This window comes from Staurois parvus, unplaced genomic scaffold (genome assembly GCF_062004578.1).
Source record: "Staurois parvus isolate SC_StPar_1 unplaced genomic scaffold, SC_StPar_1.0 ptg000022l, whole genome shotgun sequence".
Classification (NCBI taxonomy): Eukaryota; Metazoa; Chordata; class Amphibia; order Anura; family Ranidae; genus Staurois; species Staurois parvus.
The window spans coordinates 2,000,197-2,020,419 of record NW_028317818.1 but is presented as its reverse complement, the minus strand read 5'-3'; the positions used below and the strand labels follow the sequence as shown (position 1 = coordinate 2,020,419).

Sequence of the window (20,223 nt, the reverse complement as noted above, 5' to 3'; positions counted from 1 at the left end):
GCAGCTCCTCCAGAGGTACCATGGGCCTCTTGGCTGCTTTTCTGATTAATGCTCACCTTGCCTGGCCTGTCAGTTTAGGTGGATGGCCATGTATTGGTAAGTTTTCAGCTGTGCCACACTCTTTCCTTTTTCGGATGATGGATTTTATTTCAAATTTTCTTTTAAATTTGACAGCTGGTAAGGGGGAAAAAGATCCCCCTCAAGCTGGCAAAAGGGGGAGTGGAGGCCGGTCTGATCATAACATTTCACACCCTGAATATGGGTGTAACATGTTATGAAAGGTAAACTTATCCTTTAATACTGTGCAATGTTCCTAAGGCACATAAGAGAGACGTTTGTCCCCCAAACCTGAATCGCATTGTTTTCTCCCATATTTGGGTTGTTGAAAAGCGTTTAGATTTTAGAGTTCTGTAAGAGCATCTTATTAGCCTAGCAGAATTTCTTGTCCCTGGCAGTGACATCTCCTTTTGATCATTGCTAGGCCATGTATTATTGAGCCCAAGCAACCTTAATTTTCAACTGGAGGTGCCATTGTGGGCAATAACTTGACTCGTTCTCAGTTGTACTAAGCATTCTGTGTGTAGCCGGCTATGTTTTTGAAAGCATATGTGAACATATTTCTTTATTGTAAGTGCCTTTTGAATGTGGAGGGAATGCTGTTTTTGCACTTTGTGTACTGTATTAAATCAGATCTTAATAAAAAAACTGTTGAAAAGAAATTTACATAGCCCTGTTGCATAGCCATGCAGATGACACCACTTTCTTAACATTTCGCATAAGAAGTTTTTTTTTTTCCCTTCATTCAACACAGCAGACTGAAAGAGAGAAGAAAAGAACTGAGAGGTCGCCGTAGTAATAATGCGATGTTTGTGCAGTGATCTCCCCTGCTGAGCTACTGTGTTTTGACTGGGGGACTGCCACCCGACCAGAACACTTTGGGGTGGTTTTCTTGCATGCCTGTTAGACAGAAGCTGGACAGGCTGCTGTTAACACAGGCTCAATGTCAGGCAGTTTCCGACCGATATTCGACCCGTTTGTACCAGCCTTTAGACGGGATACAGCCTGATGTCTGGACAATGAAAGAGTAGCAGCAAACTGTTAAGATCACCTGTCTGCCTACTGTGCTGTCAACATGTGCTTTGTCTAATGTCCCGTACACATGATGAGAAAATCAGACGAAAAATACCGCTTTCTAAGCGATCGTCCGATAATCTGATCATTAGTACATTTCATGCGACAATATCTGAAAAGACAAACACAAACATTTTTCTCGTACGATACCAGGACAAACGATGGTGCATGCTAGGAAACGAAAGAATACATTACACTGCTTTCGAAGTTGTATTCTGTCATATGAGAATTTTCACAACTTTAGTAACCTCTTCATTTTCGATATGAGAGTAGCATACCCCCACAAAAAAAAAAAAACCCACGATCATTCATCTGATATTCTCATCTTGTGTATAGGGCTTAACATTTGCATGCAAATCAACTGATTGACTTCCAGTCTGTGTGTTGCACTATAGGGTTTGACAAGATGCTTATACCGAGTTCAGTTCAGGTACATTCACTAGTTGCATTCTTAACAGAAATATTTATTAATGTATAATTTGCATTCATGTTTGTATTTCATATGTGGAGTACAGCTTTATAGATACTGTATGAGTCAATTAGGTTCAGGATATTACAAAAAGATAACACTAGTAGAATAGCTGAAGGGGTGCTCTAACATTTGCAAATGATGCATATGAATTTTTTCCATTGTTTGTTTTTTTTTTTTTTCCTATGTCTTTTTTCTTTTTTTTTGTATTTTATTAAAGTTACTTTAGTATGTTTATTCAAAGTGGCTTTAATTTATTTGCACATGTTTTTATGATTTCAGCTCAGGTAGAATTCTCTACTTGTTAAATGTTCCTGGGAGTTATTACAACAACATTTTGGTTGTGAAATCAGAAGTTTCAGAACTGCTTGATGGACAAAAGTTTCGATCTTTGTGGTCTGTGAACACAACAGATATTTTAAGGTAATTAAACAAGGACTTAAAATAGAACTATAGGCAAAAACTTTATTTTTTTTCATTTTGGATAACGTAAGGGAGGCTTATAACGCTTGTCAGATTTTTTATTTTGCCATTGAGTTACATTTCAGAGATTTCCCTTCACTTCCTGTTCCATAACCAAACAGGAAGTGAGAGGAAATCCCTGAAAATTAAGTGAATCCCTTGGGGACCCCCAGGTCACCAGAACTAGTGTCCCCATTGGAAGATTTCTCCTCTGTTACTTTTCCGGGACAACCCAAATTTTTGGGTTTTTCTTTACTTTCACTTTCATTGGTAATGGCAAACAGGACAAATGGAGAGAATGAATCTCTCCCGAATGCGGGCACAGACAGCAATAAAAACCAACAGGGAAAGCCCTTTCCACTCTTATCCAAAACTAAAAGCTGTACTTTAACTTTTTTGCTTTTTATTGCCATACTTGAATATCCGTATGTATATTATATTGTATATATCTGTATGTATAGTTAACAACATCATCATGAGACAACATATGGGACCTATATTGAAATCCACAGAATTACATTGTTTATCTTAGAGTTCTAATTCACTGTGTGCTTATGAGTTTTATCAGACCATAGTGTTTCACAAATATTGTACATACAGTATCCCACCCCGCACATTTTTGTAAATATTTTATTATCTTTTCATGTGACAACACTGAAGAAATTACACTTTGCTACAATGTAAAGTAGTGAGTGTACAGCTTGTATAACAGTGTAACTTTTCTGTCCCGTCAAAATAACTCAACACACAGCCATTAATATCTAAACCGCTGGCAATAAAATTGAGTACACCCCTAAGTGAAAAAGTCCAAACTGGGCACAATTAGCCATTTTCCCTCCCCAGTGTCATGTGACTTGTTAGTGTTACAAGGTCTCAGGTGTGAATGGGGAGCAGGTGTGTTAAATTTGGTGTTATCGCTCTCACGCTCTCATACTGGTCACTGGAAGCTCAACATGGCACCTCATGGCAAATAACTCTCTGAGGATCTGAAAAAAAGAATTGTCGCTCTACATAAAGATGCCCTAGGCTATAAGAAGATTGCCAAGACCCTGAAACTGAGCTGCAGCATGGTAGCCAAGACCATACAGCGGTTTAACAGGAGAGGTTCCACTCAGAACAGGCTTCACCATTATCAACCAAAGAAGTTCAGTGCACCTGCTCAGCATCATATCCAGAGGTTGTCTTTGGGAAATAGACGTATGAGTGCTGCCAGCATTGCTGCAAAGATAGTAGGGGTGGGGGGTCAGCCTGTCAGTGCTCAGACCATACGCCGCACACTGCATCAAATTGGTCTGCATGACTGTCGTCCCAGAAGGAAGCCTCTTCTAAATATGAGGCACAAGAAAGCCCAAAAACAGTTTGCTGAAGACAAGCAGACTAAGGACATAGATTACTCGAACCATGTCCTGTGGTCTGATGAGACAAAGATAAACTTATTTGGTTCAGATGGTGTCAAGCGTGTGTGGCGGCAACCAGGTGAGTAGTACAAAGACAAGTGTGTCTTGCCTACCGTCAAGCATGGTGGTGTGAGTGTCATGGTCTGGGGCTGCATGAGTGCTGCCGGCACTGGGGAGCTACAGTTCATTGAGGGAACCATGAATGCCAACATGTACTGTGACATACTGAAGCAGAGCATGATCCCCTCCCTTCAGAGACTTGGCCGCAGGGCAGTATTCCAACATAACGACCCCAAACACACCTCCAAGACTACCACTGCCTTGCTAAAGAAGCTGAGGGTAAAGGTGATGGACTGGCCAAGTATTTTTCCCAGACCTAAACCCTATTGAGCATCTGTGGGGCATCCTCAAATGGAAGGTGGAGGAGCTCAAGGTCTCTAACATCCACCAGCTCCGTGATGCCGTCATGGAGAAGTGGAAGAGGACTCCAGTGGCAACCTGTGAAGCTCTGGTGAACCCCATGCCCAAGAGGGTTAAGGCAGTGCTGGAAAATAATGGTGGCCACACAAAATATTGACACTTTGGGCCCAATTTGTACATTTTCACTTAGAGGTGTACTCACTTTTGTTGTCAGCAGTTTAAACATTAATGGCTGCGTCTTGAGTTACTTTGAGGGGACAGAAAATTTACACTGTTATACAAGCTGTACACTCACTGCTTTACATTGTAGAAAAGTGCCATTTCTTCAGTGTTGCCACATGAAAAGATATAATAAAATGTTTACAAAAATGTGAGGGGTGTACTCACTTCTGTGAGATACTGTATATAATTCTATATATTGCTCTTACATAGGTGAATTTGTGTTGGCAACCCTGCTCTTTATCATCTACTAAGAAACAACAGCTATTTTGATGTTCTATCAACAGATGCTTTATTAACTTACTGTGGCTTTTAAAGCTGTATTATAGTCACATGGCTTTGAAAATGTGAAATGGACACCATCCTTTTGCCTTTCCAGTGAGGCTTCCTGGTATGAGGGAGCATGTGACCATAACTGTGCTGTGGCCTAAGCTGTCAATCACCAGGCCTGAACACTGTCACTAAGGGGGACCAATGATGTCATCTTCTTGCCTATGTTTTAGCACTAGAGCCTAAACAGGCAGGGATACTGAAAATAGGAAGGCAGCAAGGCTCAGTAAGTATAAAAGTATGGCAGTAAGGCCTCGTTCACATGGGCATATTTAAAGGCAAATTTGTCTTTATTAGATTTTGTATCATATTAAACAATATATAGCAAGAAAGTAATAAGAACATCGACAATGGAATGGGCAAAAAAACAACAACATAGGTATGAATATGATCCATGGGGATGAAGGAAGATGAATCCAAACATAGATACAAGGGGGGCATCCCCAGACAGGCGGTATTCAACAATGAGATAATTCCATAAAACCAAGAGAATACACCCAGACAGAGAATGAGTGAAGAAAAAAAAAAGGGGGGGGGGGACACCAGATGTAAAGATATTGAAGGAAAAGAGGAAAGAAAAGGAAGAGGGTTGGCAGACAGGCACGGCAACAAGTGGAGACAAGGTGCTCATCCATCAGTATCCCATCGGAATGATCCCACCGGCCGCACCCCAATACGGACTGCAGGGCCACACCAACGAACATGCTAGAATGAAAAAGACTCGGGGGAGTAGGGCTCAACTCCGTTAAGGCACAACATGGGAACACAAATCTCGGAGAGACGAAGTGGAGGGGAAATGGAGCCAGACCGACCACAGCAACTTATGTTTATCGTAGGTATCATTGGCAAATGCCAACATTTTTTCCATACTCATGGTATCATTAAGTACAGAGACCCACAGTGGAAGAGGCAGGGGAGTAGTCGTCTTCCAAAAGAGGTATCAATTGGCGGGCCGCGGATAGAAAGAAGCACAGCAAATTATTCTTCTGCGCAGCCAGCGAGCCCGGTAATATGGAGAGGAGAGCATTTTCTGGTGAAGGGGCCAAGGACTCACTATAGATGTTGTCATATATAGCAAAGACCTGTCGCCAGAAGGGTTGTATTAGGTCAAAATCCCACCAGATATGGAGCTGTGTACCAACAGCTTTAGTACAGCGCCAGCATAGATTAGATGTAGAAGGAAATATTTTGTGTAGGAGAAGGGGTCCCTGTACCATGGAGAAAGGAGCTTAAAGTTCTTTTCTTGTGAATAACAAGAAATAGACGATTTATGAGTGAAGTGGAACGATGTGGACCAGTCTGCAGCCGAGATGTCTTTACCTAGATCTCGAGCCCACGCCTTGGTGTAGGAAGGGAGATCAAAATGAAGAGCATTGTGCAATACTTTATATAGGGAGGCTAGGACATGTCTAGGCAGATTAGAGAGGGAGCACAGCTGCTCAAACTCAGTAAGTGGACGATGAGTGTCGGAGGAAGAGTGTAGGTGTTTGCAAAATGCGGAAAAATGTAAAGTGGTCAACCAACCCCCAGGCCCACCCAGAAGGAGCCGAAGACCCGATTGAGGGCAAATAAAGTCTTGAGCTACGGGCCATAAGGTGCGCGTAAAGGGACCAATGACAGAAGAGCCCCACCCCTGAGGAAGAGCAGGGTTGTCAAATAGGGGTGATAAGGGAGAGGGATCAGACGATAAGAGGGCAACAATGCCCCGTTGATACCACAATCGCAGTACAGCCACAGTCAATGGGGATAGGCAGAGAAAACACTGGTGGTCCCAACTATAACCCCACGGCAAAGCCCGTAGGTCAACCGGAGTCAAATCTTGTTCAATCATACAAGAGGCTTTATGGAAGGGCCTGGGAAACCAGTCAAGCATCCGGGCTAGCAATGTGGCTCTATAATATAGTTCAAAGTCTGGTAAACCCACTGCGCCTTTGAATTTCGGGTACGTAAGTACCCTATATTTTAACCATGAGAAACCTTGGTTCCAAATAAATCTAATTGAAAGGGAACGTAGGGAAAGGAAGAAACTCTTAGGCACAGTAATCGACACAGTCTGGAAAACGTATAGTAACTTTGGTAAGGTATCCATTTAAAAGGGTGTTTATGCGGCCGAACCAGGGCTAAGCCAAAGCACCCCAGGACGCCAGATCTTTTCGGATACGAGAAAGCAAGGGTAAGTAATTAAGGGAATACAGAGCAGTAAGGTCAGCAGAAATCATAATCCCTAGATACCTAATAGCCTTTGGGCGCCATTGAAAAGAGAAATTGGAGAGCAAGTTCGCCAACACATGGGCAGGTAACGATACATTCAAGACCTCCGTTTTAGAGATATGAAGTTTGAAGTTACCGAAGAGACCGAATCTGGGGAATTCATGAAAAAGACTGGGAAGTGAAACAAGTGGTTGTTGGATGTATACTAAAAGGTCATCTGCGTATAAAGACAGTTTGTGATGCGCAGAGGGAGTGCAGATGCCCAAAATTGAGTCATTCGCTCGTATGGCTCTCGCAAGATGTTCCATTTCCAAAACAAAAAGAAGAGGCGAGAGTGGGCAACCCTGTCTAGTCCCATTCAAAATGGGGAAGGGTGAAGAGACCGTACCATTCACCAGGACAGACGCTGAGGGGCGAGAATAGAGGGCCATAATCCAAGCGAGGAACCGCGAGCCCAAACCTATCTGTTCTAAGGTAAGATGTAGAAAACGCCAATCAATGCGATCGAACGCCTTCTCAGCGTCAAATGAAAGGAGGCAAGCCTTTGAGCCATGTTGTTTGATATAAGAGATAAGATGGATAGTTTTAGAAGTATTATCACTAGCTTCACGACCTGGGACAAAACCAACCTGATCACAATGGACCAAGGTTGGTAAAAAAGGGGAGAGGCGGTTCGCCAAAAGCTTAGCAAAAAGCTTACCATCTAGATTAAGTAGAGAGATTGGGCGGTAGCTACCGCAAATAGAAGGGTCTTTATCCAGCTTTGGGATAACTGAAATGTTGGCGGACATAAAAGCTGAAGAAGGCACTTTCAGATCGTCGATATTAAAAGCTTGGGCCAAAAGCGGGGTCAGTGGGGCAGCAAAAGTTTTGTAAAAGCGAGGGGTAAACCAATCTGGGCCCGGGCACTTACCAGTTTTCCCAGAACTTCTATAGTTGAGAAGGGCTCCTCCAGATCCAATGCATCCTGGGCATCTAGAACAGACAGTGCCGTCTCCATAATGTATTGGGACATAGCCATAAGAGAGGAAGCGGGAGCAGCAGCAGGATGCACCGAGGATAGATTATAGAGTTGAGAATAGTAACGCTCGAACGCAGATGAAATTCCCCTATTGTGGTAGAGTTTAGTATTGTCAGGTGCCTTGATGTGCTGGGTTGAACAACGGAATGGATGGGGGTGGAGTACACGTGCCAGATGTTGACCACATTTATTTGCTAGGGAGTAGTGAGTGTTGCGTGCTTTGTCTTGTGCAACAAGAGACGAAGAATCTAAAAGTTGGAGTAAATCTCTGTGAGCATTAGCTAAGTCCACCGCAATCCTTGGGTCCAACGTTCTTTTGTGTGAAGATTCCAGGCTTGAGAACAAGCGACACATCTCCATCGTTCGAGCCTTTTTTAAACGAGAGCCATGTTTAATAAGAACACATTTAAGGTTCTCCCATTGATTGAGAGGGCCAGTAGTGTCCAATGAATGATCAAGAACAAAATGTTGAATTAGTCTGCACATCCTTCACAACACACAATCCTTGAGCAGAGTATCATTCAAGCGCCAAGAAAAGTGGAGCAGAGATGATGGTCCTGAATCATAAGATGTATTGGGGCATGGTCAGACCATAGGAAATGACCGATAGAGGAAGAAGTCGGACAATCTAGGAAAGACTGTGACACAAAGAAATAGTCAATACGACTGTATGACGCGTGAGCTGCAGAATAATAACTATAGTCTTGCTCCGAAGGGTGTTGGATTCGCCAAACGTCCACTAAATGTAATTCATGCAAGCGTGACTTAATAAGGGATAAGACCGATGAAGCGAGAGAAGATTTACCCATGGAAGTGTCCAGGTCTAGAGAGAATGCTATGTTAAAGTCCCCTCCAACAATAAAACAGGGACCCCCAAAATCGGACAGCTTAGAGAGGACCGTTGCGAGAAATGGAGCCTGATCTTGATTGGGAGCGTATACGTTCGCCACCGTGAAAACAAAATCTTGGAACTTCAATTTGAGGAAGAGGTAGCGCCCAGCTGGATGTATTAGTGAGTCCAAGACCTCAGGGCCAAAGGTATGATGAAAAGCCACCGACACCCCCCCTAGACCAGGCCAGCGGATTAGTACTATGATACCACTGAGTATAATAACGATTGTGGAGGACTAGGATAACATCGGAGCGAAAATGAGTCTCCTGAAGGAGCAATATCTGCGATCCATGTTTATGGAAATGATAGAGCATCTGGCCCCACTTCACATGGGCATATTTAAGTGTAAAATCGCATCAGGGCCGTGTACTACCTACATGGTATGCACGGGTGTTGCATGCATCCACATGCAGGCAGTCACATTCATGTTAATTGGGACACATCAGCTGCACAGGCATAGACATTGTTCTTAATTTGACATCCACTTGGGTGCGGTTGCCAGAACTCAAACTGTCAAAATTGGAGCTGCATCTGTGTTCATATAGCCTCTGCCTCCCAATTGATGTAATTGCCTGCACACTGAATACCTGTGCATCCAGTGCAGGAAAAATACGGCCATCACATGGGTGTATGCTTAGAAATGACCATGTGAATGAGGCCTGATGGGGCGTAAACAATATCACAGCTACATAAGCAGACATTAGTTTGTTTTTACTATAAGTATCAGGCTACTGGCGACTTGATCTAAATCTGGAATGAATTGATCCTTTGCAATAGTAATACCATTAAAGTGTTACTAGATCCAGGACCCTGCATTCACTATATCTGGTCTCCCACAGTACACAGAACATGTAAATTAAATTATTTTAGTAAATATAAACTGCTAAATACCTTTTCTCATCGGCAGTTAGAGCAGTCTTATGACTTCGATCAGTGTTCAGCAAAGCACTGGTTAAAGCTTGTAGGAGGAGTTTTCATTCTGCTCTGGGAGGGTGCAGAACCACTGACCTCTGTCTGGACAGTGCTGATTGGCCCTGTTCTGATCACATGCCCTCTCCCAAGAAAAAAAAAGATGGAGGGGCAGAGAAGTCAGGATTAAACAGCCTTTTTACACAATGCAGAGAATGAACCCCTTCGGTTCCACAGGGAGTATAACAAGCATGCTTTACTGCATATACCGAATGATTTTACTGTTGTTGGTTTAGTAACAGTTTAAAGTTCAAATAATTGTGCAGGCTTCTTATTATTAGTATTATAATAATATAAAGAAAAATAACAAAACAAATCTTTAGGCATGGTGCACACATACGCAGTTTGCTTTTGATCCATTTCTGCAGTGCTTTTTGCTGTCCTTCTCGCGTGTTTTTTAATGGGTTTTTGTGGGGCCAATTTGAGATTCTAAAAGAAAACACAAATTGCATCAAAAATACACTACATGATTTTTCTGGAGGGTCTCCATTGAAGTACAATGACCAAAAACGCACCGTTTTGCATTTACAAAAAGTGCCTAACCCTTCCCAAAAACGCTACGGCTAAAAAAAACTATATATGTGAACACGTCCCATAGGAAACCATGTTAAATGGACTGTAGTGCGTTTCTGCAAAAAGCACCAAAAAAGCCATTAATGTTTTAAAGCCCCCCTGCTCACATGGGCATATACACATATGCAGAGTGTAACATCTTATGATCTGGCTCCCCTGTGTCAGCCAGCTACAGCAGCAGGGGAGAGGAGACAGCACCATCAATGGATGTGCCATAGGAATAGGGTGAAATTACCGCTCCAGGCTTTACCAACCATTGTCAAGCAAGCGCTCTCTCCTCTCCCCTGCAGCTGCTGCTGACTGACACAGGGAAGCTGGATCACGTGACCAGACCACAGTGGACTGAAAATAATTAAGTGTATGAAATAATCACATTCCTTGAGTTCTTCTTTAACCAATTTACGACCGTCTAACACATATATTTGGCAGCAAAGGGGTGGGCTTTAATGTCCACGTGCCGCACATGTGTGTCCCTGGGCGGCCGATGTTTACATGCTGAGTGCGCTCACTGCGAGCTGCCAGCACAGAGACGAAGCTGCGAGTGAAAGTTTTTGGTTCCTGCTAATGACTAGTAACTGTCGGGCCCATCTTCCGACCAGTTGACCACTGTGATAGTGTGAGAGGCCAATCTTTCCCACCCTCTGGCATTCAGAACTTTTTAAAAGGACACCGGCGTGAGCAGGAAGGGGGTAACATTCTAGCAAGTGATAATCAATTACATTAAGTATATAAAATAGCAATAAATTCATCAAACTTCATTTTGGCTTCATAGTATATGAAAGTGTGTAATTATCACGTACCTGGTGATGGAGGCCAATGGAGAGAGGGCTTCCCTTGCGGCTAAGTTCCGGACTCCCCTGAGAGTGGGACAGCGGGAGTCTGGCCCAAAGTTGCACAGGCCACCTGTAGGAGTGCTGGTTGGAGGTCCACTCAGAAGCACAGCTGGTGCACGGAGATAGGTCTGCAGACAGGAGGCTCCTGTGCGTGGTATGCAAGCCCTTAAAGGATTTGGATATTTACTGGGTAGTCGGTTCAAGCCAAGGTCAGGTACCAGGTGGGAATCAGAGCGGTCGTAGTCAGATGGGATAGCCAAGGTCATTCACAGAGGAGCGAGAGAGAGAGTATCCGTAAGCCAAGCCGAGGTCAGATCAGGGGTAAATCAGAGTAGACAGGTCCAGGAGCAAGCCGAGTCGGTAACAGAAATTCACAAGTCAGAATCACAGGAAACAGGGCACGAGGAGCTAGAGATCATCCAGCAACTAGAGGAAGTGATGAGCCTCCTTATAAAGGCCGCCTGGCACCAGACTGAGGCTGATATGTACTTCTGCGGCCATCTAGAGTACTGGCAGAAATGCCGGATCTTCCAAAACTCCTGCCGTGGACAGGACCCTGACAGTAATGCTTCTGGAGCTCAGAGACAGATGATGAACACCTCCTTAGATGCTGCCTAGAACATCTTCAGAGAGATGCAAGAGACACTTTTTGAGCACCAGAGTGTTCACTTTTTTTAAGCTTGCATAACTTTTATTTAAAGCAGAAATGTAAATAAGGCTGTTAAGGTGTTATTGTGTTAATATTCAAAGGCTAGTCCATCCAAAAGTTATATTTCAGTATTTGGTAGATGCTCAAGCTTTAAATTGCCTAGTTGTTCCATGTATCTCATGGGGAGATCATGTACCTGTGTTCCCAAGTCTGCATGTCTGACATGAGCAAAATTGGGTGTGCCCCCCTCCATGTTGGATTTTTAATTCATGTAAAATTATGGAGAATTCAGTATGAGTGAAAACACCCCAAGGTTGATGGGAACACCCAAAACTCCAGAATCAAAGACAGTAACTATGGCATGGAGATGTTATTCCCAAGACATAACAAACCAGTTTGTAACTAAGTTGGAATACTCCACCTAGAACTTAAATATGTTTGGGCAGTCTCCTTCGTGACTGTCGACTAAAAGTGCATCAACTTTTAAATCTGTATTTCTACATTTGGTAGATTAAACTGCCTTTATTGTATTAAAGTACCATTTTTGTTTCTTGTAGTAAACCCACACTGGGCTATTTCAAGAGAGATGTTTTGTCAATAATAATGGAAATTGGAATTGGAAATAACAGAAAGAAGGTTTGTGCTTTGTTTTTGTTCTTTTTTTTTTTCATGTCTGTATCTTTCGGCCATTTTAATGCATACATTTTTTTAGTACCCTTTAGATCCCAAAATGTAATTGTGTTTTTTTAAGTTAGTCATTGTACCTTATTCAGTAATCAACCAGATGTTGCTAATATCTAATGAGTATCAGCTAATGTGATCATTTTATATTCGTACAATGCCAAGGAAATTGTAGTTGGGCAGTCTCACCTCTCTTTTTTGAGCTGGCATTGTAATTATAATGTTTCTATGGACTTTGCTGTAAACACCTCAGATTTTATATATATAAAAAAGGTGCAGTGCTAAAATCACAATAAAAGGCTAAATGAATCAAGTGGAACAGTAAAGTGCATCACATAAGTACATCAAACTTGCAAGTAAAATAATCAGCAAGTAATAGTAAAGCAATAATGTCTGTGAATACGGACATAAGTACTATAATACTTTCTGTTGATTATTTTTATCTGCACTTGTAGTGCACTAATTATCACTTGTATTCACGGACATTATTGCTTTATTATTACTTGCTGATTTGCTGCTTATTTTACTCACAAGTGTGATGCACTTTACTGTTCTACTTGATTTATTTAGCCTTTTATTTTGATTTTAGCGCTGCACTTTTTTTTATATATATGTGGGGATTGTTACCTATACCTTGCGTGCTAGCTGCTTTATAGTTATTTCCATGGCTTGACTATATACAATACATTTACCTCATATTTTATGTATTTTAGATTAAACAAAAAGATGACGTTTTTTCTCTTTCTCAAAGTTTATACACAATAATCCTCCTTTGTTTTTTTCTAATTTTATATAGATATTTGAAAGTGAAGTATGGGGTTTAAACAAAAAACAAAATTGTAGTCCCCTAGGTGATCTGATGCTGCATCTGTCCCCTCCGGCTCTGCACTGAGAAATGAGCAATCAAAGAACAGTAATCACTCTGTACTCTGTCCCTCCAGTGCTCACTGGAGTGTTGGCTGTGGAGGGGGATGGAGCTGCTGGCTCAGGCTTTCAGTGGCTCGCAGAGAGGCTTAACCAGCTGCCGTTCCAGACATCTGGGTGTATCCCAACTGTAAACCTCAAAGTGCTTCATTTCTAAAGCTTGTCTGAGCTGTCAGAAAACAGGGGATGGAGAGCTAAAGTTACGTACTGCAGAGCACATTGAGGAGAACTGATTGGAGGGAAGGGATACACACCACTTCACACTGCACAGGAACAAAACTGAGGCTGCCAATCTGCTGGAGGTCCGTCCCCTATCATCTATTTTCTCTTGGTGTCAGGATTCATGCAGGGGAATGGGGCAGCAGACAGAAATTACAGTGATTTGAATAGAGACAAGTACACACTATAGAGGGATATGATTTGTTCATACTTCGTGTCTGAGGATTACAACTACTTTAAACATACATAAAACAAGAGCAGTTTGGCTAAAGTGTTGTAAGGAGAGAAGAAGAAGCGCCTCTAAGTGCAGCAGACCACTTTAATATATAATAAAAAGTAGGAACACTCACATGGTAGTAGAGTAATAAAAGCATGTAGGGTATTGTGTTGTAGAAACACCATGTGGAACTGCTGTCACTGGTGCCTGTATCATCCAAGTCTCAGTGGTAGGGAGCTTGGTTCAGGAGGGAGACAGATGTGGAGCCGGCTGGCATGCACATCCTCCTAAAGATGGTGGCTGGAACGCACGCTGAACCTCAACATCGGCGTAGGTGTGATGTCATCAGTGACCAAGATGCAATGCGATGCATTTCGGAGCATGCGCTGGCTTCTAATGGCGGAAGAGCGCTCCTTCCTCAAGCAGGGGGCTAAAGTGTTGAACTGCAGAAATCCCGTAAGATACGTTTAATCCAAATTACCTTTGTTGGACAGTGTGTCTTTGGACCGACTCTAGATGCTCTAATTAAGGGTGTTACCGGTGGCGCGAGCACTCATCTTCCCAAGGGAAAGAAACCTAGGAGCAGACTGCAAAGTAGTCTCCCTCCACGATCAATAACAAGGCTTCCCTTTTATTTCTGTACCCCCTAAACCTCATCATTCTGGTTCTCCAAACTTGGTTCCCAGATTACCTGAAAAGTCTTGCACTCTACATCTGACAAATCTATCTTCTTATGGAGATGCCCCTGGTTGCCAGGAGGTGGTGTTCCACAGCTACAACTCTAGTTTCATTCCCTGCTCCCTCCTTACACCCTCTTGCTTCCTGTGTCTCCCCACACACTAGTAATTCTCCATTAGACTTTCTGGCCTTCTGTACCCAAATGTTATAGCTTCAATTCCAATTGCAAAAAGATTTTATTCCAACCTGTTTCAAAACACAAAGACAAATATGCCCTGTCCTGGGCCTTAAAACCTTGAATGTTCTGGCCCAACAAATCCAGATAGAATCAACGAGATCTGTCACTGCCTCCCCTCACCAAAGAGACTTTTTGGATTCTATGGACTTAAAAGATGCTTACTTATGTGTATGGGTACATCTGGGTCTGATCCTGGACACATCTCAGACCAGAGTATTTCTTCCTCAGGAGAGCTTCAGACTTTCAAGTTTAAGGTTCATACTCTTCCGTCTGGAAACCCTCAGACTCTCTGCTTCTGCATGAGTGTCTTGGGGTTAATGGTAGCCTTTTTGAGGTGGTTCCTTTTGCCTAATTTCACTCCTGACATCTGTAGCGCAATATTTTGCCATTGTGTGTCAAATCTTGTCAAGTCTTTTTTTTTTTTCTTTTTTCTAGACAGGCTGATACAGTTAACGCCAGGCCATCCCTGAGTTGGTGGCTCAGGAATCCCACTCTAGTAGTAAAGTCCTTTATTTGCACCTCTTTGGAAAATTCTTGCAGACCCCATTTTGTCAGGCTCAGGGAGAGTCTAGGGCACCTTGTTGGTGCTGGGGTCTTGGTTGTAGGAAGAACTTTATTTCCTGATGAACATCTCCTTGCTGTCCCTATAGTGTTTGACCAACCAGTTAGCAGTCCAGCTGCTCTAGATTCAGTTAGATAACCCTATGACAGTGACATATAATTGTCAAAGAAGAACCAGAAGTCTCACCATGCAAATGAGTTACATCTGAGCCTGTCCTGGGCAAAACTCCATGTTTCAGCCTGTCAGCAGTGTAAGTCCTAGGGCGGGTGTCTGCAACCCGCGTCTCCAGAGCCGCATGCGGCTCTTTTTCACCTTTGTTGCGGCTCCGGAGCACACTGCCCACCAGGTGACAGGCAATAGGGTTGCCGTAGCTCAGTGGTCGGCAAGCCGCGGCTCTTCTGTGTGCCGGGCGCCCGCTCCCCTCCCTCCTCTCGGGCGGCCGCCCCAAAAGTCAGGACTCTGCAGCTAGCCCAGCAATGGGCAAACTACGGCCCGCCGGACCTTTTAATCCGGCCCGCGGAGCGTGGCAAACATTGGCTGTCAGGATGTAGGCGGGGCAGCGTGACGAACTCCTCTCCTCTCACAGTCCGCCCTGAAGACTGGAACGGCGCGGGAACACGGCGAGAGGAACGCGCGGAGCAAAGGTAAGTGAATTGACACAATATGGGGAATGAATTACTATATGGGGGATGAATTACTATAGGGGGGATGAATTACTATAGGGGGGATGAATTACGATATGGGGGATGAATTACTATGGGGGATGAATTACTATATGGGGGATGAATTACTATGGGGGATGAATTACTATGGGGGATGAATTACTATGGGGGATGAATTACTATATGGGGGATGAATTACTATATGGGGGATGAATTACTATATGGGGGATGAATTACTATATGGGGGATGAATTACTATGTGGGGGATGAATTACTATGTGGGGGATGAATTACTATGTGGGGGATAAATTACTATGTGGGGGATAAATTACTATGTGGGGGATGAATTACTATATGGGGGATGAATTACTATATGGGGGATGTATTTTCAGTTTTAAAAATGTGGCTCTCAAAATAAATTTCAATCGTGGTTTTGGCGAGATTTGGCTCAGTTGAAAAAAAAGGTTGCCCACCACTGACCTAAGGCTATGACTGTGATTATGACGATACACTGTGGCCCTGATTAACCCTTTGCTTACTGGGCCCTTAAACCCCCTTCATGACCAGAGCGCTTTTTGCAATATATGCAGTGTCGGATTTGTTTTAAATGTTGCAATGGTTTTGCGGCTCCCAGTCTTTTTTTCCCTCTCGGAAACGGGTCCAAGTGGCTCTTTATGTCTTAAAGGTTGCAGACCCCTGTCCTAAGGGTATACAATTGGTAGGCAGATTTTCTCAGGCGGCACAACCTGCATCCAGGAAAGTGGTCTCTACGCCCACATAATTTCTAGGTACTGGGGCAGAGTTTGGGAATGCCGAATGTGTACTGCCGTTCAACAACAAACTGGACAGCTTTGTATCCAGGTCTAGAGATCCACTGGTGGAAGCAGTGATGGCTTTGTTGGATCGGTACACCCTGATCTTTGGAGAGCATACGGACAATCCTCATGAATTTGGATTGTTCCAGGCAAATGTGGTACGACAGCCTGGTAAAACGTCTAGCAGATACACTGAAGACTTTGCCATATAGTCTAGATCACGTGTGTCAAACTGGTGGCCCTCCAGCTGTTGCCAAACTACAAGTCCCATAAGGCATTGCAAGATTGACAGTTACAAGCATGACTCCCAAAGGCAGAGGTATGATGGGACTTGTAGTTTTGCAGTAGCTGGAGGGCCGCCATTTTGACACCCCTGGTTTAGATCTATTGTCCCAAGTGTGGATTTCCTATCCTGCTCTACAATTGCTGGCTTTAATTGCATAGCTGTTAAAGCCCAGTTCCTAAGGAAAAGGGACATCTCAGACTCTGTGATTCCTCTGATGCTTAAGAATACGAATTCCACCTCCCACAAAATAGATCATTGCACATGGAAGTCATTGGTTTGAGACCAGGAGCTTCAACCCTTCATGCTTCTCTTCATGTAGCTAGGTCTCTATCAATGTTTGGGAGTTGGCACTATCAAACTTTGCACTTTTGATTCTTTTTCAGACTGATAGGTTCATACTCTCTAATTATTCATCTCATGTGATACCCCCAGTCTTCACATTTAAGTCATTAGGATCTCAATCTGGTCACCTTAGTACTTCAGAAGCTGCCATTTGAACCATTGTCTACATTACTCTCGCCCACAAGCTTTCCTTGTAGCGAGCACCTCTGTGAGGCATTTGTCTGAACTGGCAGCCTTATCTCACAAAGAACCCTTTTTGGTTTTGAGGACAAGGTGGTATTACGGCCCAGGATTTCCTTCTTGCCTAAGGTAGTCTTTGCTTTTCACCTTAACCAAGACACTTTCGTCCATCCCTTTGTCTGGCTTCAGTTCATCAAAAGGCTGTTTTCCTCCATTGTCTGGATATGGTTCAGGCTGTGCAAGTCTCTCAGCCACAGCTTCATTTCGAAAAACAGATTCCTTTTTTGTCTTCCCAGAAGGGCACCTCAGCATTTAGTTCCACCATTTTTAGGTAACTGAACCAGACTGTTCAGGCTTATGGCCCAAAGAATTGGGTTTTCCCCTTTCTAGTTAAGACTAGAAACACACAGTGTTACCAAATAAATTACTAAAATATAAAAGTGTAAAAAACAGTGCTGTGTAAATCCTGCCAAATTATTATGTCATAAACATTAGGTATTTTAAGTCTGCTGCTGAGCTAGTTATTGTCCCCCTTATATAGCAAACCAAGATGAAAACTTCTCAAAGCGCTCTCTTGTACAGTAATATATATTCAATATCTGTGCAAATACCAATCAACTTTAAGTTCAAATAATTGTGCAGTCTATAGTGGCATTGTGCAGTCTCCTTCCAAAATTACTGTGCGGTGCACCCCTCCTTTGTTCCAACACTCCGACAGTTGTGGACTCTTATGTATAAAGGGCGCCTTTGAAGACAAAATGCTTTAGACGAAGACCAGATGTGACGTCATATCCGGCCAGTGGAACACACGCCAGACCTTGACTTCCAGTTCGGCAGTTTTCATGGTTTTAAAAAACTTTATTAAGTGCAAGTAATTTTAACTCTGTTTATAATAAAACGGAATTACGCTATGTGGGCCCTTTTGCCGTTCCTTTTTGCATGTGAGAGGACATCAGCCTTCCATCCATAGGAGATGTAGTGGAGGAGAGATTGACTGAGGGAAATACAAATACAGTCACAGTGATCACAAGGAATTAGTAGCATATTAGACTCTCTATACATAAGAGTCAACAATTGTCCGTGAGTGTGAAATAAAGGAGGGCAGCACCACACAGTAATTTTGGCACTTATTGTTTTGGAAGAAGCCTGCACAATTATTTGAACTTTAAAGTGTTACTAAACCCACAACAGTAAAATCAGTCTGTATATGCAGTAAAGCATGCTTGTTATACTCACTGTGGAACCTAATGGGTTAATCCTCTGCATTGTGTAAAAAGGCTGTTTGATCCTGACTTCTCTGCCCCTCTTCTTGTTCAAATGTCCACGCTGATAAGACAGACTGAACCGTAGCCCTTCTGCACATGCTCAGTTTAGTGTGCATTGCTAGAGAGGTTTTTTTTTTTTTCCTTGGGAGAGTGCATGTGATCGGCACAGGGCCAATCAGCACTGTCCAGGCAGAGGGTCAGGGGTTCTGCATCCTCCTATAGCTGAAAGAAAACTCCTCCTACAAGCTTTAACCAGTGCTCAGCTGAAGTCACAAGACTGCTCTAAGTGCTGATGAGGAAAGGTATTTAGCAGTTTATATTTACTAAAATAATTGCACTTCCATGTTCTATGTACTGTGGGAGACCAAATATAGTGAATGCAGGGTCCTGGGTTTAGTAACATTTTAAGTTGATTGGTGTTTGCACAGACATTGGATACATATATGGTATATATTACTGTATAGGGAAGTTTTTTTCATCCTGTTTAGCTGGACCTTTCTGCCTAATTTAATACCAGCTTCTTTTACAGGTAAGTCAGAAATCCTTATATTTGCAAGTTTGATTTGCTGAATTTACAAAGTTAACAGTGTCATAAACCTGGGAGATTAAATGGGGCACATACTAAACATAAAACAATGCATAAATGATTTGCATATCTTGACTCTTCTGTAAACAATTAGCTTGACTCCTCTCCCCCCAGCTCTAGCAAAAGTAATTTTGAAAATTTGCTTATAACTTCAGCTTTCTTTTTCTGTGGATCTACTGATCACTTTAACATGATCATAGCCTCTACTTTTTATTTTTTCAGAATATGCTTACCTTACATTGTCCAAATTTGTGACAGATTTACTTAAAAAATGTAATTCCGTTTTTATGGTAACATTGGCATTGTAAGCATGGTAGTGAAAAATATTCATAGAAAGTACTCCTTATATTGTTTGTTTAGAATTCTCATTCTCAAAAATATTATTTTAAGCTAAGTCCAGTAAGATTTAAAAATTGTCACATGACTGGAAATAAAGATACTTCTTTGTTAGACTCCTTTCACATGGGCCATCTGATCAGGTCCGCCTGTCTGTTTTTCAGGCGGACCTGATCAGAAGGTCAATTCATTCCTAAGGACAGGCGGGTGTTAAAGGTCTTTGTCCTATTACACCCGCCTACCTCCGAGGCTGATCCAGTCCACTAAATAAAGGGGATCTGTCTCTTCCATTTCGGTGGATCGTAGAGGAGGTTAGCTGGGTGTAAAGAGACAGTGGTGTCCATTTACTCCGAGCCCACCCATAGAGTAGAGCAGGCTCCGTCAGTGTCCACTCTGCAGAAACTGAATGGATATGGATGTGTCATCCGCCCACTCTGCTCCAATCAGCAAGAGATGTGTGAGCAGATCCCGTGCTGATTAAAACGGAATCCACCCTATATGAAAAGGGGCCTTAAAACTTTTTTAATTGAGCCTACTGTTCCTTTGATAGAAATGTTTGCATTTTGCTTGCTGCCGAGGAGGACTGTCTAAAACGGTCTGCAGTTAACTGAAATGTATACATTGACATTACAACAGTCTTTCAAACAGAAACCTTC

The 20,223-nt window shown here is 42.8% G+C and overlaps 1 protein-coding gene across 3 annotated transcripts in view; it reads left to right on the top strand.

Annotated features, from left to right (window-relative positions):
• Positions 1 to 20,223, top strand: part of FAM234A (family with sequence similarity 234 member A) — an 82,063-nt gene that overhangs the window by 47,145 nt on the left and 14,695 nt on the right. For all 3 annotated transcript variants that reach the window (XM_089691659.1, XM_089691665.1, XM_089691673.1), the window contains 2 exons: positions 1,883 to 2,023; positions 12,134 to 12,212. In XM_089691659.1, coding sequence (XP_089547785.1) covers positions 1,883 to 2,023; positions 12,134 to 12,212 — 220 coding nt within the window. The remainder of the gene's footprint in view (positions 1 to 1,882; positions 2,024 to 12,133; positions 12,213 to 20,223) is intronic.